This window comes from Patagioenas fasciata, chromosome 10 (assembly GCF_037038585.1).
Source record: "Patagioenas fasciata isolate bPatFas1 chromosome 10, bPatFas1.hap1, whole genome shotgun sequence".
In the NCBI taxonomy this organism is placed as follows: domain Eukaryota; kingdom Metazoa; phylum Chordata; class Aves; order Columbiformes; family Columbidae; genus Patagioenas; species Patagioenas fasciata.
Genome location: NC_092529.1, coordinates 18308231 through 18333757, shown reverse-complemented (window position 1 = coordinate 18333757; position 25527 = coordinate 18308231). Strand labels below are relative to the sequence as shown.

Here is a 25527-nt window from a genome sequence, read left to right as displayed (position 1 = left end):
AGCCAGTGCGGGGAAAGAGGGCAACACCAAAACACAGTGCAGAAGAAACGGGAACACTCCGCAGAAGTCATTTAAAACTTTAGTCAGCCCTGGAGACAGAAATCTTCAGGAAACCAGACTTCATCTGCCCTTTTCCACACAGATTACTGGTGATTGCAAGTAACTGCACCAGAAAAAAATTTACGAAACGTCTTCTCTTAATCTGTATTTCCAAACAGGTTAATGTTACAAATTCGGGGTTTATCTGCCTTGGAAAACACTGCAAGGGCCCTAGTAGGGAACCAGCAAAGTGAGAGCGTGAGGGGCCAAACGTCTGAGAACCAAGTCAGGTTGGCTGAATTTTTGTGTGGTTGCTGCTATTTAACGGCAATGCCTCGTTAACATTTGGGATAAAGGAAGCTTTTGTTAACGACCTGCTCCTTCCCTCCCTCATGTACCTTCCCTCAGGGTTTTGCGATCACATAAAAAACATATCCTCCAGCTCCTAGAGGGATATTTTTTCCAGCAAAGCCAAGGCTGACAAGACTTGACATTCCTGAAATGTTTAAATGGGGGGAGAAGGAGAAACAACATTTTTTCAAACCCACTTTATGCATCAGAGACAAGTAAAAATTGGCCCAGGGCCAACTTAAAAAAATAAAAATTTTTGCGAGATCATCTTAAATACTCCCGATGTTCCCAATGGAAAAGTCATCGGCTGCACAGCAGATACAAGCCCCCGCATCAAATACTGCACATTCCTGGAGGGAGCTGTGGAGCAGAAAGACATAATGGAGGCGATGGACAAACCACTGCACACGACTGTTGGTCGGTCCCCGAGCACCCCGTGGGGACATGCCGCCCCTGGCACTCGCCCACGGCCACTCTCGGGCTCTGCCTTCCAAACAGGCGGGGAGAAGCCCTTAGAAAACATATCCCCGGGACCTGGTAATAAGCTTGGAATTAAGAAACATAGCTAATGAAGAGGTAAGAGCCAAGAAATTAAATTTCTGCCAAATATCAGAAAAAGCACACTGGTATCAGCAGCCATTATACTCATTATTTCATACACCTGGTCATTTAGTAGCTTTTTCCAGGCTGGGATTTTGCTTTGCCTGATGCTGCAGGACAGAACTGGGCAAGGAGAAGGGTCCGCACAGAGCATTACAGCTTGCAATAAAAACCACCGAAGGTGATACAAACCATACGCGGATGGTTAACTCCACACACTCCAAGAGGTATTACAGCCTCATATGCCAGGCATACCACGTCAAACGCTCGGCAACAAGTACCCATACTGTCAAAACATGTCGAAAAATGGGGAGCATTGCAAGGGGGCAGAATGGGTTAATGAGAATCCACCAAGCTCCACCAGCCAATTACTCTTCCTGGGTTTACTAGCACAGAAATCTGGGCATCAAAGAGGACCGGAGTGTTCCACTTGTGCAATAAACTCCTTTCACCAACATCACTTCACACTTTCCAGAGTGCAAAGTTTGTACTGATATTGCTGTCTTCCTCACTCACTGCTTTTTGGCACCATCCTGCCTGCTTGGCTGTTCATTAATATGCAATCAGTACATTAAAGGCTTCATTGCACAGTCCCAGCTAGGCTGTAACAGCTTTTTCCAGCAAGTGGTGTCTTGTGGGAGACAGAAGTTTAAAAGTGTTTAGGTGCTCCCAAATACTCAAAATTTTGAAAAACCCAAACCCTATATTCCTAGCAATTGGATTTTGCAGAATAACAGATTATCTCTATCCATGCAAATAGTGTCCAGAGAAAACTTGGAAAGCATACAGAGTTTACACTCATTATGCTTTACTACTTTATGCAGCAGTTACACTACTAAATTTTTGCATAACTTACAGACTGACTTATCACGGCTACCTGGCAAAGGCTGCCTAAATGCACTGGTGATGAGAAAGTTTCCACCATTTTCATCAGAGTCATTTCTAGCTGAGATGCTCTGAACAGTCCCCCAAAAGAATCCCACTGCCCCGGGTTTGATCATTTCAGCCTCTGGTCCAGCCTTTTTCCCCCAGCATCATCTCCCATCCGCTTTCCAAACAGGCACATAGAACTTAACCCAGCCTCCTTGAAATATATTAAAGCCTGTCTTATTTTCCTTCCCTGGGAGACTAAACATAAGATGTTAGTCCAATATAAAATGAAGTACATGCTCAAAAGGCAGAATAGAGTTTAATTGTAAGAAGTACTAGAAAAGCCACCACATGCACACAACACTCCAGTTGTTTCAGGTCATTTGAAGCCACATTAATAAGTTTCTGTCCCAGTTTCTCAAGAGTTGCTTATGATGGAGATGAGCCCAACTGGAAAACCAAAAATCAAGAATCCCTGAACTCTGAAGGAAGGCTTATCTGAGTTTAGGCCCTGTATCTGTCCTGAATGCAACACAGCCAAATAACATTTTTCCATTACTTTTTAATCACTACAGCTTCATATTCTCCCCCCTTGAGCACAAAGTCACATCAAAATTTCTCCAGGCGGCCCCATGCCCCATAAATTGTTAGAGATCTGGATTTACATCAGTGGGATTACACAAAATCAGCCAAACGCGCACATGTTGGAGAGAGAGGGGACAACACAGCACTTAGAAACTGGAGAGTATTTTTCATTTAGAAATAGTTTACATTTTTTGGATCCAGTGGCAGACAACCCGCTCAGTCTGTACTGAAACCAAAGAAATATCATGTGTGAGCACTAACCACAGTGTAACAGAGATAATAAACAACAGACAGGCAGCCATACTCAATGAGGCTAGTGCTTTTGGTAGGGGAGGCAAATTAAAAGGAAAAGAAACACCAAGTTCAGCAACAATCAGAAAGCTAAAAGACCTATTAAATACAGAGCATGGGGTGGCATCTGAGTCCCAGGGCAATGTCCTCGATTAATGTGCACCAGAGCAGTTCAAATTTTGATCCAAGGAATCTAAAATACGCTATGCATCTTCGGAACCACATACTGTGTTTTCACACGCCATGAGATTATGTTTGCAAACAGCTCGTACTCAGCATCAGGCAACTGAGGACTGGAAGCACCTGAAGTCTGCTGTGCTCCTCAGAAGCCTCCAGCCTCACAGACTTCACCAAGAGAACTAACCAATCTGGATTACAAACCTCCTACACCAACCTGATAAAGCTAAAATGAACATTGATCTCTAACTTATCCATGCTTTTGCAAATGATTTTGATATAATGTCAAGCAATACCCTATATCCCACAGAACAGACAAGCCTTAAAAGGAAGAGGGATGACTCCGTACTTGCTAAGCAGAGGAACTTGGACTTGCAGCACCTCTATTGAAATTAGCCTGCCAAGATCAATTTGATACATTTTATTACTGCAAGGAATTCCACAAATACGCTGGTGACTTCCAAGCATCAGTATGTGTTCTTAGATAGGAAAAAACTCTTTAAAATATGCACTTTCCAGATTTTGCAAACATTTACCAGAAGTAACAGAATTCACAGACGGCTCATCTGCTGTGACAAGTGCGTAGACACCAAATCTAGGAGAAGAGGCTGAGTACTTATCTCTGCCATGAGTGAAAGCCTACAGTCAGATAAGCTTGGCTGAACAAAGGTTTGTTTTCAATTATATTTCAGATTCTTCTAACAATAACTGCGTGGCATCTGGCACCAACACATCTGAGCCTTTGAAGTGGTTCTCCACTTCAATAGGAAGAGGGGGGAGAGCAAAAAAGGGAATCAATCAGCAATTTTGGTCTGAGTCAAACCTCTTCTCTGAAGATAAAACATTAATACTGCAATTCCTGAGCTCACCAGAAATGTGCTAGCATAAACCAAAATCCCAAAACAAACCCCGCACTTGGGTCAAAATAGCAATGAGTCTCTGCCGTGGTTGCCGCTTTCACCTTCAGAAACAACGTTATGAGATACGTGGGTCAATGGTCCCAAGACACAGGAGCCTTCCTGCTTCCCAACACCTCCCATGGCTGCCTCAGGCGGTGTGACACTGCACCCCCTTCCTGGGCACTCATGCTCACACCTGTGATAAAGCAATCATGGGAAGAGACGTCAAACACCGAAACCCCAACCCCAGCAACAGCAGTTAAACCAGAACAAGGCGACAGTGAGCAAAGCTTGTGTTCCGCATTCAAAATGCCATTGCTGGCCACCGAGTCTCAAGGAAAAGTCAGCATTTCCATATTTCTAGATGCAAGTAGCAGTTCCCACTGAGCTTTTCAAAAAAAGCTCACTGTGAATGTTCATTTGAAGCACCCATGACAGACCAGAAAGTAACATATGGGTGCTGCAGGGTGTAGACTATGGAGTACTGGTGACCACAAGACTGAATCACCTCTGGACATGCTCAGAGCATCCCCAGGAGGCTTAAGCAGGGTTTGAGCACCAGTTTGCAGTGACTTCAGGTCAACAGGCTGCCATACACCTTTGCTTCCCTTTCACCCAAGTCTATCTTTAGGCATCCAAACCCCTTTTCAGATGACATAGCTAGCATCACCAGAAAAGTACGTGAAAAAGCAGGGCACCAAAATCCATTTTAAGATGCATATCTTATTTATCTGCTTTATTCAAACAAGCACAGCTGTGGTTTAACAGAAACAAGGTGGCAGAGCGCAACAGCTTCCAAGACTGGGGATGGTGGTTTTAATCGGAATGATGTTCATTTAAAGAGGGATAAAAATGCCTTATTCATTTTCCCCATGCTGAGCCCAAGTCCCACCAAGTCTTTTTGTTAGGTCAAGCAGTTTCTGGAAACATCGTCTGGCTTGAAACATTTGCAGAATTTCAAGAATCTGCTCCACAAATCTTGAGGCTGCTTTGTTCAGGAATGCTGACATGTGGGCAAAGGGAAACCAAACCGTTGAATACTGCAGAAAACTTTAAAGTCTGCCCAAGGTAAAAAATGCAAGAGTCAAAATTCTGAAGGAAGTGTGGGTTTTCTGCTGCATTTCAAATATCACCCTGAACATGCTTTTCCAGTACAGGAATGTGGCCATGCCAGGACAGCCTGCGTGCCTAGCAAGGCTGGTAGCCTCCATGAACTCCCCTCAAAGGAGGGCTAGAGTTCAGAATGAATAAATAGACTTTCAGATCAAGTTTTCTTGGCCTTTACAAAGATGATCATGCTGTGAAAGAGCTCTGGGCAGAGAATCTCTTCTCCCCAGACAGGATCCACCCACTTCCCAATGCCTCCCCACCTACAAGCACCAGAAGACAAGCATGCACTTGGTCTTCTGCTTGCACAGCCCCCAGAACAATAATTGAGTTATCCTCTGGAAACATCCATTGCATTCCACAAAACTGAGAAAACTAGACCTCTAGCTTATCCATAAAGCCTAATATTTATAGGCTTACATTAGGTTAGATGGAACTTAATTACAGGATCATTTTCAGGCCAAGGAGGCTTGCCCAAGTCAGCAGTCTGCTGGTGGCAGCAGAAAGAAGGCTCAGCTCGTCATTTATTTCTGCTTCGCTGCACAATGAGTCCCAACAGACACCGCACAATGAGAGCTGGAGGGATCCTTCCCACTCCCAGTTGTCAGTGTCACAGTGCTGGGCCAAATGCAGACCAAGGGTGGAAACCAACCACGGCAGCAGGCTGGGCACAGCTCAAAGAGCCGCATACTGCCCCAAAAGCACTGTCAAGTATTATACACACAGAGGGATATGGTTGGTTCATTTTGGCTTGAAAGCTCTCAATGGAAGTAGTCACAGAGAGAAGGAGCCAGCAACCAAAGGCCCAGAGGAGGAAGAACTGCCAGAGGGCTCCTTCCTGGCTCATCCTCTGCCTTTGCTCTCAGACCTAAATGGGAATCCTGTGAACCTCTTCCCCACAGCACAGGAACACCAGGAGAAGGACCAGCTCTGTTTCCCTCTGGGTAGCTCCAAAGCCATCCAAACAAGCCAAGAGGGATTCTGTATTTCAAATAAAAAAAGCAGGAAAACCATCAAGAGGCATTTCAGCTGCAACAGACCACAACCTCCCCAACACATTGCAAGGCACATTTTCAATCCACTCCCAGTCCCACTAGGGCTGTTGCTGTCACTGTCCATCACATAGCAGTGTCAGGAAACCAGCTTCCCATGGGTCAGAAATTTTCCTGCCACTGGCCGCAAAAAGCACGTGGAGCCCAAAGGGACGGGATGGAGCAGCCTGGGGAGGTGGTGGGCAAAAGGGTGAATGGAGGGATGACACATCCTGCAATGGTGAGACGGACAGTTTTATAACTGGTGGTCAGAATTACTCAGGAAACCATAGAGGAAGCAATTGGAAATTGCTGGACAGGGAAACTTCCCCATTTTGTTTCCAAATGTGCAGGCCTGTAAATCTGCACAGAACTCCTCTTGTTTTAGCCACGCCTCTCACAAAGTGACATTAATTAGCACGCAGGCTCAGAAGGACTCAGCTGCCTCCTCCTCTGCCTCAGAAGGTGGATTTGTGTTGTTTTGACAAAAAAAAAAAAAAAAAAATTACCACAAGCCTAAATAGTTTAATCACACACAGCCTGTTCCCCAGCAAGCCTCACACTGGCATTATGACTTGAACACAGGGTGCCTGAAAACTTCACCTTCCATCTGGCTCAAGTTTTTACAACTGGGGGGTGAAGCAAACCAAGCAAACAGCAGCAACCGGAGCCCCACTAGCAGCTTGTGCACACCATCGGCTCAGCAGCAGCACCAGGACGGGGTGGGCAGAGGGGGCATGCAGGGACGGTGCTGAAAAAAAAACCTGTGCTCTGAATAAAAGGAAAGCCTGGGAGATGTGCAAAGGGGTACAGCACAGTCCAGTGTCCCTGCTAGCTGAAAGGCCAGCTCCTCAGGCTCTTGTTAAGCAGACCACAAAGTGGCAGCACTTGAGAGACAAGTGCTAGGAACCATGAGAGAGAAATACTGTAGTAAACAGCTCAGGCAGCAATTTGGCAACCCTCAAGGATGCTGCGTGGCTTTGCCTTCTCCCCACACTTGCTATAAAGCCCAGAGCCCATGAGTAGTGGGAGCCCCAGCCAGCCACCCCTGCCACAGCGGTGCCAGGGAGCAGGGAGATGCAGACACCCAGGGCCACTGCTTCCCACCTGCAGCCCATTGCTCAACAGCCATCAGGCCACGAAGGCACCTTCTTCCTGGAAACTCTGCTCCAGAGAAACCGCCACCAAAAACAGTTCTTAGTAGTGGCAGTCACAAGGGATTGATGCTTTGTCTAAGACTCTCCCCATCCACAAAGATGACAACACTGTATACACAGACAAATGACAATGTTGGTCCCCAAAGAGGCCAGGATTTAGGTGCTACCTCCACAGCATCCCCTGCTCGCATGAACAATGCAGGGGCAATGCAGCACTAAACCCTCCACTCCTACCTAGAGGCATTAGCCAATGCCAGCACCATCCCAGCAAGACTCCGAACCCCTCCTTCGCCAGCCTAACAGAACTAAGCACAGTGCTCAGCAGAGCCGTGTCTCACAGCTGCAACTCCATTATCCACTTGTCCTGCAGGGACAGTTTAATGGCACTGTTCTCCCCACAGAGATTCTTCGATGTCTCGTACAGAATAATCTCACACCACTTCCCCACCCTCGGTGGGGATACAGCCACCCTCCCCAGCCTGCTGCCCATGGGAGGTAGACATTTCAAATTTGAGTTCATTCCTCAAGTTGAAATTGGCCAATGGCCTCAAAAGTCCTGAGGAGAGAACAAAAACATGCACCATTGCACAACCTCCTTTCTCAGGAAACCTGGGTAAAACATAGTACCTGCCTCAGAGAGATTATTAAACCAGGGAGAAGCAAAGCCAACTGCTGTTTTAAGTAGATGGTATAAGCCAAACACATCCTGTCAGATCTGTACGACTTTCTGTTCAAGGAGATTAACTCGAAGACCAGTACACGTCTCTGCTGGTAAGGTCCATAAGAATGAAACCAGAGCTCCTGGAAGGGGTTCAGATCACCAAGAAGCTTCGTTGGGGAGCTAGCTGAACTCAGCCCCATAAACAGATGGCATTTACTAAAACTGCAGGAGCTGAAGCAAGTCCCACATGCATCCCTGCAGACCAGACACAGGCTGTGGCTCCTCGTCCAACAGGCAACAAACCAAGTGACACTACTTGAGATGAAACCTGGGGTGAAGCCTCAGCTCTGCAGGCCTCCTCCCATACCAGAAATCTCCTTGTCCACTCACACAGCAGAGGTGGAGTCTGTCTAGGCACCATTTTATTATCTCCAAATTACTTTTAACCTAATATAAGAGGAAAAGTTCATTCATCTCCTTATGAGCAAATAAAACCCCTTAACTTCATCAATCTCAACAGCCTTTGGGTGGTCACCATCTCAATAACAAAGGTTGGAAAGCAGGAAGCAGGATATACAAGATGTGAAACAAAGACAGCACAACTCTCACAAATACTTCACAGTCAGAAAAGTCTGAAAACATGCATTATCTTATTTACTGATTTAATGCAGAATGACTGCCTTACTCCAGAAATAATCCAAGGTGTTTGAAAGCCAAGAATTCTGACTTAGACTTCTTTAAGGATGAAAAGGGAGGAACACAGCTGTTTATAGACTAACATAGATAGGAACAGCACAAAAAGATACTTAGCAAAGCGGAAAGTATTATGACACCTTTCAAAATAAAACATCATATGGTTTGTTGAAATCTCCTAAAACAGGAGAAATCACCTCATTTTGCCAAAACAAATGCAATACAAATGTGGATGCGATTGCCTGCTGGTTCAGAAAGAGACAAAGGTTCGTGGTGAGTTACAAACAGAGCAGAGGATGCTCTCCCAGCTCACAGAGAGTCGCTGTGACATGGGCCATACTCACATCCCTGCCATACTCCACATTCCCTGGGGGCTGAAAAGCCTGGTGAGAAAGGAAGAAAATCCCACGGCTCCATGCACCTTCCAGCTCCAACTGAAAGCAGCTACCATGGACTGGGGAAGACAAATTCAGTCTGCCTGCTCACAGACTGGGCTGCTGCAGGAACAGCCCATGCCAGCCAGACTGCCAGAGGATATTTTTTTAGGCCTGTGATTTTTCAGAGCTCTCAAACCTGGGTGGACAAAGCAAAAAGCAAGTAAAGGCTGCTCAGGGCAGCTCCCCCCGCAGTGGTGGTGGAGAGCTCGCTCCAGCCTCCCCCCACGCAAGCAGCGGAGGAAGGAGAAGCACCAGTGTTTGGACAACTGGAACACATTTAGGGGGTGATTTTTCACAGGGCCTCCAGTCGGGCTATTTCCTATGATAGCTGTTTTATTACCCATGATACAACCCACAGACCAGCAGCTCCCCCATCCACAAGGTCTCCCACCACCTCACTCCTATAGGAATATCACCCACATCAAGCCCCACCAGTACGCCTATGCACCAGTGACACCTCCAGCACCACATCCCTAAATGCAACCAGAAGACAACACCCAGTAAACCCATCATCTCCATCCGAGTATCTGTCACCAAGACCTGGGCACATCCAGTTCAGCCCCAGTACTGGTCTGCACTGGTGATCAAACAGCACAAGCCAAGCGCTGCCACGCACACTACAAGCACCAGCCCACTGGCCAGCCGGCACTTTTTAGAAGTATTTTCTAGATGACAGATAACATCGAAAACCTGTGTTTATATTGGCACAGGGCAGGTTAAAACAGACTTCAAGTGCAGTTATAAAACAGCCCGTTCTACACCAGCTAGGCAAAACGTGTATCAAGCTTGCAGGGCAATACTTGGAGAGATGCTCAGTAGTAGCTGGTGTTGATGGTGAACTCCTCAGGGCAGACCAGCATTCACAGCACTGAAAGACAACCGGGTCCCATCCTGGCAGGTGCCCATCCCAAAAGCACAGGCTTTGGGCAACCAGGGACAGACACGTCAGTGGTGAGGATGGATTCACGTCCCTGTGCATGGGGAAGCAGGAACTGGCACAGCCCCGACTTCGCATTTTGCATCTTATTTCCTTCTTGCATCTGAGGGCTTGTCTTGCCTTTCTGCAAGGACCAAAAAACTGCCAGCTGGAGGAGGTGATGTAGGAAAAAAAGCATCTTATTTCAAGATTTCACAGCCAAATTTCCACTGAACTCATGGGGTGTGTTTTCTAATCTGAAAGCATTTATCTAAAAACAGGTGCCTTCCACAAAAGGGAAATATTTGCAATATGCAGCCTGTATAGATGAGTTGAGTTTACAAGAAAAGAATTTAGACTGCACCTCTGTAGATTTCCAGAATTAATGAGATTGCCCCAGGGAGTCCACAAAAAGACACCAAAGGAGGATTCATAAATGAACTTTACTGCCTCATTATGCGCAGCAGTATCGAGACTACCTATGCCCCTCAAAAAAAAAAAAAAAAAAGGCAAATTATCTTGCACACAAAACCTTAGCTACAGAACGAAGCTTTAGGCAGCTAATGCATTTTTAAATGCAACTTACAAATTACATCGGAGTATACACTTCATAAATCTGTAGTTCTGCGTAAGGCTGTTCAATTGTAAATGGCCTCTGACACTTTTCCTGCCAAAATCCATGCAATGCCACTGCACAACATGAACAACAAGTGCATATAACCAGCCATCCTGCCTGCACGTTTTGCGTGGTTAACATTAATAAAAACTAGGCAGATGGTTACAGTTGGAAACCTATCCTTCAATTCTTACTCAAACTGAAAATGCAGCCACGCAGAAGTGAACTATGCTCATGGAATTGGATGCAACACGTCATCAGGTCTTGAGAGGTGCCCTCAAAACAGCAGGGCCAGCTTCTAGACTTCTCCAAAATTATATGGTTGTGGCTGGAAAGACAACGTGCTGAAAATATAATGAGGGAGCATAACATATTACATATGTTGTGGTCCTGCTCTGAAGCTGGAGGAGGTTGGGGTTGAAGGACTTGGGCTGCAGTGCAGACCTTGGTTAACTATTAATGGATGACTCAGCTGTTATAGAATAATAATATGTATTTTGCGCTGTGCGCTAGCACAACGGCATCCTGGGCCATGACTTGGGCCCCTGTGCACAGCAGAAAAAAAATACCTTGTAGCACATCATTTAATAGGTGGACATAACAGGAAATAGGAAGGAGGGTTTATTCACCCGTTGTTTCTTCCTGCAGCCTCAGCTCCGCTCCTTCATATGCCTCCCAAAACCAGCAAAAGACCTCAGAGAAGAGCTGCTAATGGGCACCCAGCCTTCCAGGCTTGCATGAAACCACAGCGCAGACAAAGGTGTTAAGTTTATTCACTGTTAATTCACCAAAGCCATGCTCTATGTTAAATCACTCCCCTCGCCCTCAACAAGGTGCTAATTGTTGCCCAGCCCTGGTCCCGCAGAGCTGATGAACCTGGAGCCTGGATTTTCTGCAGATGGCTCTTCCCAGCAGCATTAGCCTAAATTACTCCATTCATCCACATGATCCCATCCAGCCCCACCCTGCAAAACAAGGGAGTCACACTGGGCAATTAGGTTAGCAGCACAAAATGATTATGTTAAAAGCTGATGAGCTGAGATAACTCAATCCAAGGTGTCTCCCGGGGCAGCCAACAAGATCAATTAAAAGCCCTGCAGCCCTAATTGAGAGTTTCTGGGTGCGGCTGACATACAAGTCAGGGACAATACACAAGTTCTCATCACAGCTGGCTACTGAGAAATGAAAGCCATCATCCCATTTTGCAGCCACTAAAACTTCAAGACACAACTTTAATCTCTCTTCAAGAGATGAAAGCAACCAGAAACGAAAGACAGGCACTGCTTGGGCATGGCCAGGGCCTCCCAGCACCCAGCAATTCCCACCTGCCAGCACAGATTTTCAAGAGCCCAGGTGCACACACAGTCAGGAAGATCAGCACCTGGGGGAGTACATCAGCATGAAGCCACTTTGAACCTTTCCAGCAGGCACTGCTAAAGCTGCACACTGGGCAGCATCCTCCCGGTGCTGTAGGACTTCTCTGCACCAGGAGGGACTCGCACTAACTAAAGCCTCATCTCAAAGTGCTTCCATGTCTGCCTAAATCCCCCAAGACAAGACTCCAGCATCAGCATCAGCTTAACTTCAAGCAGGCAAGTGAAATCACACCCATGTTCAAGGAAGCATTTAAGTACCTGAAGTGTTTTGTTCAAGTGTCTGGGATCCCAAACATATCAGTTTACCACCTCTAGCCTCTTGATGCCAGCAAGCAAAGGAAGAAGACAATCAACTTCATATTTGCTCCTTCATCCCTTAAACTCCAAGTAGGAACCCTGCAAGACTCAGCCACCCACAAGCCTTGCATCCAAAGAACTGTAGAGCAGTTTGCACAAGCAAATAAAAAAAAAAAATCAAGCTGTATCTAACACATAATAATAGTTGATTTTCCTAGAGAACAATTGATGGTGTGTTCATTTTTTCAGCTGCCTACTGAGATGCTCGTTGCCCTGCCCTGGGAATTTTCGCTCTGCAGCTCCTCCTCCCCCAGCTCCCAGACCATCCATTCTCCCCTTTTCAAACAGCACCCATTGTAAAGGGCACTGAATATTAACACAGCCCACTGAGCACTTGCTCCTTTTGTACGGAACCCCTGCGTTTCAAATTGCAGTCACTGTAGAGAGGAAAAGCCTCTAAAGCGATTAAATGCCATGAAGTTTCTCAAAAGGAAAAAGGAATATGCAGAGGAGGCTGAGGGGGTCCTAGAGCCTTTCACTTAAAGCCATGAGCTTCTGCAAGAACCAGAAAGGCTTCTTCGTGGGGATATTTCATCCCATTCAGGCTCCATTATGAACATCACATGTACTTCTAATCCTAGTCTGATTGAGGTAACTTCTGCCTCAGATGTGGCTCAGTCAGGGATTAAGATGAGAAGATCTGACACCAGTTGCAAAGGGCTTGCTGTTAACTGCTGTTGGCACCAATAAATGCCACAGCATGCTGAGGGTGGTCAGCAAATCCACCAACATATGTTCACACAGGAAGGGTGGATTTACTTGCAAACACATGTATTTATTTGTGTAGAAGCAGCAGGCCCAGAGAGGCAGTGCTTTGTGAGGAGAAGTTTTGCTGTCACCCCAGCAGGACCAAGGTCCAGAGCAGCAGCTGTAAGCCTGTAGGGTGCACAGCCATCCTGCAGCCCCTGGGCTGGAGACCTTCCCCGAGCAAGGCCACTGCTGAGGACGATGCTCCAAGAAGCACCAAAGCCAAGTGCACCGTTGCCAGCTGAGTAGGATTTCTTTTACAAGCACTAGCAGCTCCCAGCACTGTTGCACTTGAGCAGAAAATCTTGTCCCAAACCACCACCCATGAGAGAGCTGCTGGTTTTGCAGAATTTCTTGGAATTTCCACTCTCTCTCCCCAGAAGGAAGGCTGAGAACCAGCCACCTGCACCAATCTGCATCCCCCTCTCCCAAGCGCTCCTTCCAAGCCCAGCGGCCCCCCAGGCAGCCAGCACACAGTGAGGGCTCCACAGCTGCACTGGGCCAGGCGCTGTGAGCCCAGGGTGACGATTACTTAATCTTTGTTCCATTATTTCAGCAGGACTGGAAGTAGGACATGCAGGGGAGGAACTGCCAGCAGCACTCCCCCATCCCAGCATCATCAGCAGAAGAGTCGCCCCCATCACCTTCTCTTCCAGCATCTGCAGAGGAGCAGGAGTTACTCCAGGGAGCACCCTGCGCGCAGGCAGCGGCACAGCAAGTTTTCTGCAGTCTCACTCTGCTCTACCAAGCAAACAGAGAAGCTACCCTAACATACAAGAGCAGAGCTACAAGACCTGGCACATTAAAACTCCAGTTTAGCGACAAATTTAAGTTAATGGGTAATTTTGAGCCCTAACATTCCATTTCATGGCTTCCAACAAAATCTTTGTGTGCATACACGAGCACAGCTGAAATCTGCTCGTGACTCCTAGTTCAAATGCACTTCCAGGCCCTAAAACCATTGGCAGGCACCCACAGGATTTTCTAAAGCATCCAGACGCTTTGCCCAGCTCTTTCCAGACAGCAGCAGCACCGTGGAAACAGCCAACATCCATACAGCTAGTGCCTCGGGGCATCTTATCCACACAGCCAAACCCCAGAGCCCCCCTAGGAAACTGAAAACAGGTCTGAGCCCAGTGCTCCTGGGCACTGCCAAGGACCCTGCCTTGTTCCCGGACACACCAGGCACACACCGACCCAGGGGCAGAAGGGTCTGTGCATGAATGCCCAGCATCCTAAAAACTTCACTTAGTCATTTGGGCCAAAAACGCAAAACATCTGTTTAAGAGAAAACTTTTAATTCCTCCAGACCACACCAGCAATGAATTAGCTAACCAGCTACAGTTCCACAGCCCCAAAGCCTTCTCACCATTAAGATGTGGACCCAAAATACTACTGCTCTGTCACTAAAAAGTAAGAAAAAAACTTTCATACATGATGCCTAGAAATAATCTCTATCATTCCTCAAAGAATCAAATGCATGAAAACACAGAAACAGAGAATGCAGAGGATGTGCCACGTCACCAACACTGCCGGAGCCCTGCACCTGGCTTTTCTGGGCACACAGCATCTTGTACTTAAGCTGGGCCCTAAAGTTTATGCCACAGATTACACTCTAACATAAAAACAAGCTCTAGACTCAAACCTCAAGAAGACATGAACCGTCTCCTGCAGTTGCAAAGTGAGATGCTGCAGAGGAGTCCTGCTCAGCAGATTTTGCTTTTCCGGGCATCCCCCGTGGACCAGGGCTGTTTCCCAGCTGCAGAGCTCACAGCAGCTGGGTGCTGCGGCTCCTGCGAGGACACTACAGGCCATGCCAGAGCACTGCAACGTGCGCTACACAGGGCTGCTCAGCCAGCAAGTCCTGCACACTTGTGTAGCTGTATTGAGCTGCCTGTGGCTTTTAAGAGAAAAAAAAACCCCACATCTGTGCCACGCTGCATTAAAGCGAGCAACTGCAGTGCACCAGCCCTTCTGCATATCAGTTATGTCTTCTGAAAGCTAGGGAGAAAAATTACAACTCCAAGCTCTACTGCCAACAGAGAAATAACAATAGTTTCAAAAGATCCCGGTGCTTTTCCTCAGTACTGATAGTCCTGTTGACAAAATACGCAGTATGATTAAGTCTGTTCCAGAACCCTCCCCAGTGCGCGAAGCCACATTTCCAAGGCTACAAACAAAAGCTTTATCTCCACCGCACTGAAAACCGACTCCAAGCACAGCTTCAGTGTTGTGGAACTCATTAGGAAAAAAGAGATAAACTGCTAAGGAGGGATTTTTCAAAAGCACTTCAACGAACTTACAGCACAGTCACCACCAGTCATTGAAAACAGGATTTATCTCATCTCCTGTTGGTGATCAAACATGCCTGAGCTCATCACCCAGGGAAGCAGCAGACACCTTCGGTGGGAGACGCAGCCTGTGCAGAGGTGATGGAGATGATGGATGCACAGCTCTGACATTGCCCCTCTCACCCTGATTTATGTCCAAGGGACCCGGGGCTGCGGCAAACCTCCGTGTTCACTTTCTGCTTCTTTCAAAAGGGCATGTTAAAACAAACAAACAAACAAAAAAAGCTACAGAGATAGTTGCATAGAGGTAACTTTTCTCCAGCATGTGGTGCTTTTATAGAGGACATTAAACAACTGAAAAAATTAATGATTCTCTGTACCAGAAATTAGTGTTTACGATCCTACCAAGCATGAAAAATGTGGTTCAGCTTTGTGCCCCTAAACTGAAATAAGCATTTAAGTGATTTTTAGTGATTAGAAACAATATTACTTTAAAACTAAAATGTCCTAAACGTCTGCTTTTTATTTAGTTATGAGCAAGGAAAAAAACCACAACCTTAATTTTGCATTATCAGATATGAAAGCCATCACAAATTTCCACTTTAGATAATTATTTCATTAGTTTATAGTTTTAAAAAGTTACAAACTGTATTCTGCCTAAGTGGTTAAAAGATCAACAGCCCACAGGTCTATAGCAGTAGATTTATACACGCTATTAGTTCACCAATAAAATTTAAACTGAACTCAAGACACTCAAAAATCTGTTCCATATGAAAAAAAGACACTCCTGGCTATTAGCACTCCCCAAAAAATCCACAACAATAAATTTGTTCAGAATGGCCTATTAACTTACTCATCTGCATTAACAAAGATACACCTTTCTGTTTTAAGGAGAGCATGGGCGATGCTGGGATTATGCTGAGAAAACGAAAAACTTGCCCTGAAAGGTGCCCAAGGCAGACAGAAGGATCCTACAGAGCAACAGGTGAACGGGATGAGTCAGGGTTTTAACGCAGAGGCCACACGTTCCTTTCTGTATGACACCTGATAATTTCATGTAAAACACAGCATTTCTGCAGCCAAAAGTGAATAATACCAGGAGAACCTGACAAACCTCCAATAATTCTTCTTAATAAGGAGCTGGATGATCTCCAGCAACACTTCAGTGGCTGTTCTCTCCTGGCAGAGCTAACGAGTATCCATTACAACCAGGGGTTTTATAGATTCAATAATCTATAAATCTGTTCAAACAGCAGAAAAACCCAGCAGCAGAAGCACTGAGGCACTTTTCCCTCTCCCTTTCTAGATCCTTATTTCCCCAAGGTTACCCAACAGTTGAGGACACTTATTTTTACAAGTTCCTGAGCACACACGCAAAAACTCTTAGTCCTCCCGCACTGTCGCGGTCAAATTAATTGAGCTGTCAAAGCCGAGCACACTTTCCCCTCCGAAACTTCTGTGCTTCAAGTGTCTGATGTTGTATTCCAGATCTTATCGGGTGGAAGCAGCAGCAGCGCTGGGCAGTCACACAAGCCCAGCAGACCCACCGCGCTCTACGGGAAGTGACGATCGCACTGTCCCGCACTTGGGCATGAACTGAACACTTTAAAATATCTGTCTAGGGAAAAAAAAAAAAAGTCGGAGTGCTGTACTAACCACCGGGTGCTGGGCTATAAGCTCAGCTGCCATTCAGGATATATGATACACTGCAGGTTAATAACTTTCATAGACAGACAAGAACCAAGGGAATCGCAGTCAGCCACGCACCTTTTACTGAAAAGACCACCTGTTTTTTCTCAAAACGCCCCAATAGCACCACAAGAGCCCATGGCTCTGTTTCGGCTCATGCTCGCTGCCTCACCGGCTTTCACACCTTAACAGCCGGCAGCTCGAAACGTCAAACGGACAGCACGGCCCCACAGCTGGGGTCCATATTTGGGGCGCCGGGCGCGATAATGGGCACGGCCCCGACGTGAAGCAGCAGGCCGGGCGCGGGAGGGATGTCCTAATAAGGATTCGGGAGCCCGGGCTGGCCGTTATCTCCAGCAGATCCCATCACTAGAGACAAAACCCTCTCCTGGCTCTTTTTGCCCCCAAGACACCCATACAGTGCGGGCAAGAGCCAGCCCAGCGAGGGACCGGGAGCCCCGGCACCAGCATCGCACCCGCCACCTCCATCCCCGCCTCGGGTGGGAGCCTGAGGACACACCGGATCACGAGAGAAGTTTCACACCGCTCAGCTCAGCGCCGACAAGGCGGCGGAGACCAAATTGCTTAAAATAAATATACATACATGAGTTTAGGTTTGGTTGGTTTTGTTCGGGGTTTTTTAAGTCCCCCAGCACACCCAGCTGCCGGCGCGCTGCCCCCGGCGGCTCCGCGCTTCCCAAACACCCGCTTCTCCCCCAGCCCCTTTTCCCCCGGGTCGCGCCCCCTCCCCAGCGCGGCGCGGCCCCCGCCGGTACTCACACGTGCCGCGGCCAGCGGGGCAGGTCCCGGGGCACGGCGGGCAGCGCCAGCCCGCCGCAGCTCAGCAGCTCCCCGCCGCAGGCGCAGCCGGCGGGGCAGTCGGCGGCGGCCGAGCCCAGCAGCCCCAGCAGCAGCAGCGCCGCCGCCGCCCCGCCGCCCGCCCGTGGCGGCACCGCCATTTTGTATCCGGCACCGGAGAAGGTCCGAGGCGGGAGGAGAAGGCAGCAGGAACGGCCCCGGCGCGGAGCGCAGCGGTAACGCTGCGGGGCCCCGTAAGCGCTCAGCGCTGCTCCGCCGCCCGCAGCATCGCCTCGGCCGCCGGCGGCGCAGCCCCACGGGGCAGTCACGACACCGGCATCCACCCGCCGGCGGGCGGGCACCGGCGGGCGGGTCGGGTCGGGTCTGGGTCCCCGCCGCGGGAAGCGCCTTCTCCTCCTTTACGCCGCACGGCTTCGGCCCGGCGGCTGCTGGTGCTCCCCGTCCCCAGTGCGCTCCCGCGGGGCTGAGAACCGCCGCGCCGCTCCCGCCGCTGCTCCGCCGGCGCAGCCCGTCCCCTCCGCTCCCCGCCCGGCCCGAGCGCCGCTCGCCGCGGACCCACGTTGGCGACACCGCAACATGTAGCCGCACCGCCCCCCGCGCGCCCGCCCATTGGCTGGCGGGCGTCCTCCGGCTGGCCCGCGCGCGCCGCCATTGGCCAGCCGGCCCCCCGGCGAGGCGCCGCGGCGCCCCATTGATGCCGGTGGCCCGTCAATCAGAGGCGCCGAGGCCCGCCCCCCTTTCCCACTCCAGGTGTGAACGCGGGCGGCCACCGCCCCCCCCCGCGCTGCCCCTCTTAAAGGGGCCGCAACCACTCCCACCCCCAAGAACTCCGCTGCTTAAGGATCTCCCTCCCGTGGATGTCGGTGATCTGCTGCAAGACCAGGGCCCGAGGACTGCTCCACAATCCCATGTGCCCTTCCCCGAATGCCACAAAGTGGGTGCAGGGCCACATTCCCAAAAGACATGCATGTCCCCCCCACAAGCCAGTTGCTGGAGTGGATTCATTTTTCACTTGTGTTTCAGACTAAACTTCAGCATCTGTTCCACTTCCCAAATTTACCTCCATTTTTGAAAGCCCAGCACACACCAGATTTAAGAGAGCACACAGTCCAAAACACATGACTCATTAGATAGCTGCAGCAAGATCATGACAGGCAAAATTAATCTTAGAGCATCAGTACACTCCAAAGACTGAATTTAGAGGCTGTTCCTGAGCTTAGTGGAGAGCATCCAACTGTACTGGGTCATGTTTGGATGTGGCCCATGCAGCATTTAGGGGAGGAAGGGCTCAGAGGACTCAGTGCACCCACAGCGGGTGGGAATACAGTTTAACCCCCGTCTTGCGCCAGGAGTTACATGGGGAAAGGGTATAGGGAAGATATTGCCACCCAATCCTGCTTCCACTACCTTTGATTGGATTTCCATTTTTCTGCTGTAGATTATCCCTCAGTGCAGAGACCGAGCTGTATTTCCTTTTAGTAACAGGATGGGGCATTGCACCACTGGATGCTTTAATCTTTCAGGAGTCGTGTATCTCTTATAAAACAGCATGCAGAAGGGGAATTGTATTCAGGTTTGTTCAGATTGGTACCCAAGGTGTAAAAACATGCTGCCTCCTGAAAGATGGCAAACGTGGATTGGTGTCACCTAGAGGATAGAGCGGGTCACCTGAATCAGAAACCAGGCACAATGTTGAATTTGCTCCCAGCCAAACAGAACAAGGCAAGCTTGACCTGCAGGTTCCTCAGAAGTCCCATTTCAAAGCCTGAAATGTATCTTCCTCACACAGGATGCCGAGTGTTGGCAGATCCCTGAGTCTTGTGAGGAACGTGAAGTCACATCTGCTCTCCACATCCACACGTGGGAACCTGCAATGTGGAGAAGTGCCATGTTGAAGCATCATCATCAACTGACAGAAGAGGAATGGCAATGACAGGCCAGCTTTTAGAGTGACAAAGAGTGGTGTTTTTTTAAGTCCGGGCTTCAGTATTCCTGCCTAAACTGGGCAAATACCTTGCAAGACCCTTCTCCTCTACCACAGCGTCAGTGATCACGATGAAATGCAACTTTGATGGTTTGAGGAAAGGTGTGAGAAGAGACACGCCTTTTGAAGCTATCACTCTGGATGAGGACTTTCTCTTCTCCTGACTATTCCCCTTCTTTTCTTCATCAATGGAGCAATTAAATTCATCTGACATAATACACAGGCATCTTCTAGGTTACATAGCCAGCTCTCTGCCCCAGACAGCAATCAAGTCATCTGCTGGACCTGACAGCGCCGTGGGGAGGATGGCACAGCAGCCCCTGTACCTCCTGGATACTTCAGCTTCTGTGCACCGTGCACCACGGAAAAGATATGCATACAAAAATGATACCAAAGAGCACTCAGAAAAAGGGGAAAGAAGCCTGGAAATCCTGAAGGGAGAAATATTTAGCTTTGGAAGGTGACATGATATGAAATGTAGAAACTGGGTTTATTGGTGGGGCAAGATCTTGCTCCAGGATGAAGAGTTTGTGATTTCAGCATCCCCACCTGAAAGCTCAACCACACAGCGCAAGAAGCAGCATTAGCTATTACTGGCCTACTGTTTCCCTCTTTTTCTCTACTTACTTTCAACAGTCCACCTGCACAACTGTTTGGCCTTCAGGACAGCTTTGAACATATCAGATGGCAGAGATAAATAATAAATAACTCAGTCTCTGCAAAGGCTTCTCCCCACTCAGCACTGGGGTGACCAGGACTTTCAGGCATCCCATCCCACTGAGTCACACCCTCCTGAGGACCAAACACCTGGTGCACCAAGGCTGGGCGATGCTCACTGGTGTCCATACCCGCAGCAGCATGGTTGGGACTGGCGGTGTCCCCAGCCACACACAGCCTTGCGCTGGGTCTCTGACAACAAGCACATCTTTCAGCACAGACACTGCAAAATACCTTCCTATATCTTCCAGGAAAGACTTAATTGGCATTATTTATACATAGAGGCTTTCACTAGGTAAAACTTGGGGCTTGGCTTTTGTTATACCAAGAGGGGGGGAAAAAACAGATTTAAAAAAAATATCACGTTGTAGCTTAGGGTCTTTTTTCAGCCTTCAAGAGCTGGAGAAAATGGGAGAACAGGTTATATTTAGCCCCCTAATTTATTTGAAAGCTGTTTGCAAATGAAAAGCAAGTGCTCCTGTCCCTGGAAGGGAACTTCAAACAGGAGGGGTAGATGCCTTACAGAAAATAGTGCAGTCTTACACAAATATATAGCCAGTTAAAAACCATATCTTTAGTTTTTTAATGTGGGAAACTCAAAGTTTAATGCACTTCTATGGGGTGGATTTCTCTTGTCTGGTGAAGAAGACATCATGAAAATAATAAATGTTTGGTTCTTTTTCAGCTGTTTCAAATTTGATGGCCAAACTTTTAAATCCATTTTAACAACTAATTTTAATATCTTTTAAATACTCTTGCAACCCCTGGCCTTGTACCCCGCTGATTTAGTCTCACCCATTGAGTACAGGACTCCCACCTCACACCATGCAACTGCCACTGCAGTGCCCATGCCCAAAGCCCCTCTGCTGTTCCCCTGCCCCATGACAAGAGGCTGACCATGGGGCTTAGCATGGGGAGAGAGATCTGAAGGCCTTAGCAACCTTATTAAAAAAAATATCTAAAAGCAGCTCTCCTGAAAACAGGGCGGAATCACCTCACGTTTGCACAAGATTGCCATGCACTGAAAAGAAATCATCAGAAGCAGTTGGTAGGAAATGATAGTTCTCACAGTCACTCTGTCCCTCCTTTGCTAGAGAGGAGCTTGTGTACAGCATGAAGGATGTTTCTTCCCTGAACCTCATTAAATCTAATTAAATAGCTTACGAAAGTATTTATGGAAACAAATTTTAAAATGGCAAAGACATGCCAACAAGGAAGATATTTCTAATTCGGCCGTTGTCTTTTTGTGGATTTGGAGTGAGTTCAGAAGTACACACTTGGAAGGTAATTGCCGACAGCATGCAGAATCCATCAAGCTATAATTAACACTCTACTATTATTCTAATTGCCTCACTCAAGCTTCTGTGTTTTTTAATTGTAGAGCAATTTGCCAATAGAGAATTTAATTGCAATACATATTTTATACATTTTGGGACAAAGTACCATTATTTCCACTTCAGCAAAAATGTTCCTCAGTTTTTAATAACTTGTTTTATTCTTCCCTAGGACTTTCCCCCCCACCCCAATAAAGGAATTTGATTGCAACCTCTTGTGAAATTAGTTATGATATAATATACAGGAGTGCCTGGAGGCTTCAGTTTGGATCATGACTCTATTAAGTTAGGAACTGTACATACATGTAGCAAGACACAGCCCTGAGGAGCTTGAAATCCAAACAGAGAATACAAACTGAGGTGAGAACAGAAGTATTATCCCTATTTTACAGCTGGGGAACCGCAGCCCCAGATGACTCACCTTAGGTGACCCCACACACCTGGGGTATGGCCAGGAATTCACACAAGACTTGAATACAGGGCACCCTTCATCTTTAACATGAACTTGGTTTCTGCTTCCTGCTAAATAATCTCTCTGTAATATGATTTGCAAGCTAAACCCTCTAAATAACTTCTAACCATCTAGGACCTATGGTTGCTTTTCATGAATGCGTCAGCTTTCAGAATGAGACCCAGCATTGCAGGGGAGCCCTGGTGAGGGTGCAAAGTGCCCCTGCAGATGGGACATGTTGGATGGATGACTAATGCTGTCAGGCTTTGTGAGGCACTGCTCAACTTCTCCTGAGGCCAGGATGAAGGTCAGAGGCAATGAAAATAGACAAAAATGGGCCTCAGCTCACATTGACTGTCCTTGCATTTGACAATTTTCCTTCACTCCAACCTGCTGCTTTTATCTGCAGGGCCACAAATACCTCTGTAACAAAGTTTTTTCCTTCTAATAATGCTCATTATGGCTTTCTACTCAAGACTGATGGTGCTGAGATTTGCAAAATGTCTGATACCCATGGCTGTGACCCCTTATATTGTCACTCCGGTGCATTCAAGTGTCAATCAACATTAATATGGTGACAAGTGCTTGAAAATGTTACAGAAGGTGTGTTGTGAGGGGACTGCACAAGATCACAATGATTATTCAGCACAACAACAGTCACATTTGTACATAGCTAACAGTGGTCTCTGGTATTAGCTGCTCATTGCAAGATATGTGGTTTGGCTCCTGGCACCCAGATTGTGAGGGACAGTTTCTCTCGTACAACCAGATCAACCAAAGCATCATCATTCCAGAGGTCTATTAGTTGATCTGGTTACACCTGATCTGCAAGGACAATTTTACGGCGTCTTGCCACCGAAATCTGGTCTCTGTCTCTTTTGAATCCCAACCTCGCTCCTCAGAGCTCTTTTTGTTGGAACAACCTGCGAGATGTATGATGTGGTCCAGAAGTGCCTAGCAGCAATGACTAACAATAACATCACTTCTCACTGCTATAATGGGTCAAGACAATTCAGCTTAGCAGGAGGCAGCATATGACAGTGAGAACTAAAGGAAGAGATGATCAAGTCAAGCTCCAGTACAGGGTCACTAGCAGTGCTGACATGAAAGTTCAGCTTGGGCTCAAACTCAGAGAGTTTGCCTTGCAATGACACATAAACCTTTTCTTCTCTTAAAATCAGAGAGTGGTGCTTGAACTCTGGTCGTCCAGGAACATGAAGTCTTTGATCAAGACTAGATCACGCTTAGTTATTGCAAAAGTTCACTCAGGTAGCTGCTGTCATTTCATTTTTCACAGGTAATGAGTTAAATTGCTCTCCCAGCCTGTAACTGGCACAGGCAGTTAGCAAAAGATGGTGCAAATAGCTAGATCCAATTAACTAAATCCACTTTCTGTCACAACATTGCCACCTCTGATCCTTTTTCTGTTCCCCACCTGAAGGAGTTGTTTTAAAACTTTTATATAAACATATGTATCTTTATCTCCTCTTTTTAAAAGCAGACTATCTGAAAAGAATGACAGCAATTTACTGTTGAAACAGAAGGGAGAGAGAACACAGACTGTTAGCATCAGGATATTGCATGCCATTTGGATCAGCAAAATGCATGACAAGAGAGAGGGTTTGGCTGTAAACCTGTGGCACTCAAACCTAGAGCTGACACTCAATGGCTTAAAAGCATGTTTTTGTAGACAAGACCATGGACTAACTCCAAGAGCAGGAAGAAAGCTGGTAGACCTGAAGTATGAACACTGTCTGCTTGGATCATACATTTCAGCATGACATTACCCTCCCCTAATTGTGCTCAAGATCCAAAATTCGGAAGTTTCCCCAAGCCCAGGGAGAGATTTGGCCCTGCAAGCTGCCAGGTATCAGGGTTTGCTCTTCAGATCTGAGCTTGAACTCAGATCTGTGCTGAGCCTCTGACAGCAAGAGCAGAGCTGGAGATACAACTATTCCTAACAGTGACTAATACAATTAGCATTTATGCTATGAAGAGCTCTATTAACTGGCATAATAACTATAATTATATGGTATAACTTTATTTCATTACTTTCACCTCTAGGCTGAGATGGAAGCGTGAAGTTCTTGCAGCCCCAGAGGAATGTGTTAGATGAAATTATGCAAGTGGAGCAAAGAAGCTGGAACCCAGCTACAACTGAAATAGGAGCCACCTGCCCCTGCTCAGGGAACAATAGAAAAACATTTAGAAATATTGGATGAGAAGTTTAACTTCTCTTCCAGGTAGAGATGCATTAAAATGAGACAATTTCTTCCCTCTGGACAAACCTCCTCTAGAAAATGCAAGAGACTTCAGGTGCATCTGAAAAATAGTACATGCTTGCTTTACTTTACTGCAAATCCTTGCCTCAATCTAAGTGGGAAAATGAGCCACCAGCTTGCTTAACTAAAGTAATGGGCTCCAAAGTGTTTCCAGAGCAAAGTTTGTGTTTTCTTGCTGATGGCTGTCATCTTCCCATGAATTTCACAGCAAACAAAACTAACTCACAAGCCCCCAAAACAGTGTACATCTCTCTGGGGGCTCAAAAGGTTGATAAAGAAAAACGCAAATGGAGTGAGTGCAGAGTGCCCTCTCCAAAAGCTGGTAAGCTGAACATTCTTTTAATAGTTGTCAAGACTTCATACTGCAGATGAATGGTGTCATCAGCAAGGGTGGTCTCTGCCTGGCAGTATTTTCAAGGCAAGTTCAGCTGAAAGTTGCACAAGTTACGTCTGTTCTCAAAGGTCCGGATCCCATATAGTAATTAAAGGGAGACGATTGCAGAATGACCGCAGCAGCCAGACTTCGGAAGGATCCGTCAAGCCAGTGCTGCCTCGCAGGTCAGAGCTAGTTTTTTCCAATTGTTGTACTTGATCTTTATCCACACTGGAAGTGGCGCAAGATACCTTGTGACAACTTTTATTGGTACTCAGTAACTGCCTCTGTGATTACCATGGGCTATTACTGCCAAACTGCCTCTAGTTACTTCATCTGACTGGAAGCTATTAGGATTTGTCCACTGCTTCAGCATACTTTGATCCCTTGTTTAGAAAAGGGATCTGTTTCCTTGCTCTTGAGTGCCTCGTTCTTGGCTGAGGACTGAACTGCAGGCTGATATTTCTGTTTGGCCCTTGAAGCCAACTATTAACCACACTTCTTGTCCTGCTGGTACCACCCAGGAGTGCATCAATAGTGCAATACAAATGGCACAGTGTCATTATATGAGAAACAAAATATGTGGCAGGGCCCTGCTGTGGCTTAGAGGCTCTGAGAAGAATCTCTCAAAATATCTTAGACATCTGCCATGTGTAAAATCTCATGATTGTTCTCCA

At 47.2% G+C, this 25527-nt stretch overlaps 1 protein-coding gene across 1 annotated transcript in view; it reads right to left on the bottom strand.

The window, feature by feature from the left end:
• LRIG1 (leucine rich repeats and immunoglobulin like domains 1) overlaps window positions 1-18319 on the bottom strand; it is a 92825-nt gene extending 74506 nt beyond the window's left edge. The window contains 2 exon segments of the mRNA XM_065845438.2: window positions 17671-18074; window positions 18077-18319. Coding sequence (XP_065701510.1) covers window positions 17671-18074; window positions 18077-18319 — 647 coding nt within the window.
• Window positions 18320-25527: the final 7208 nt, after the last annotated feature.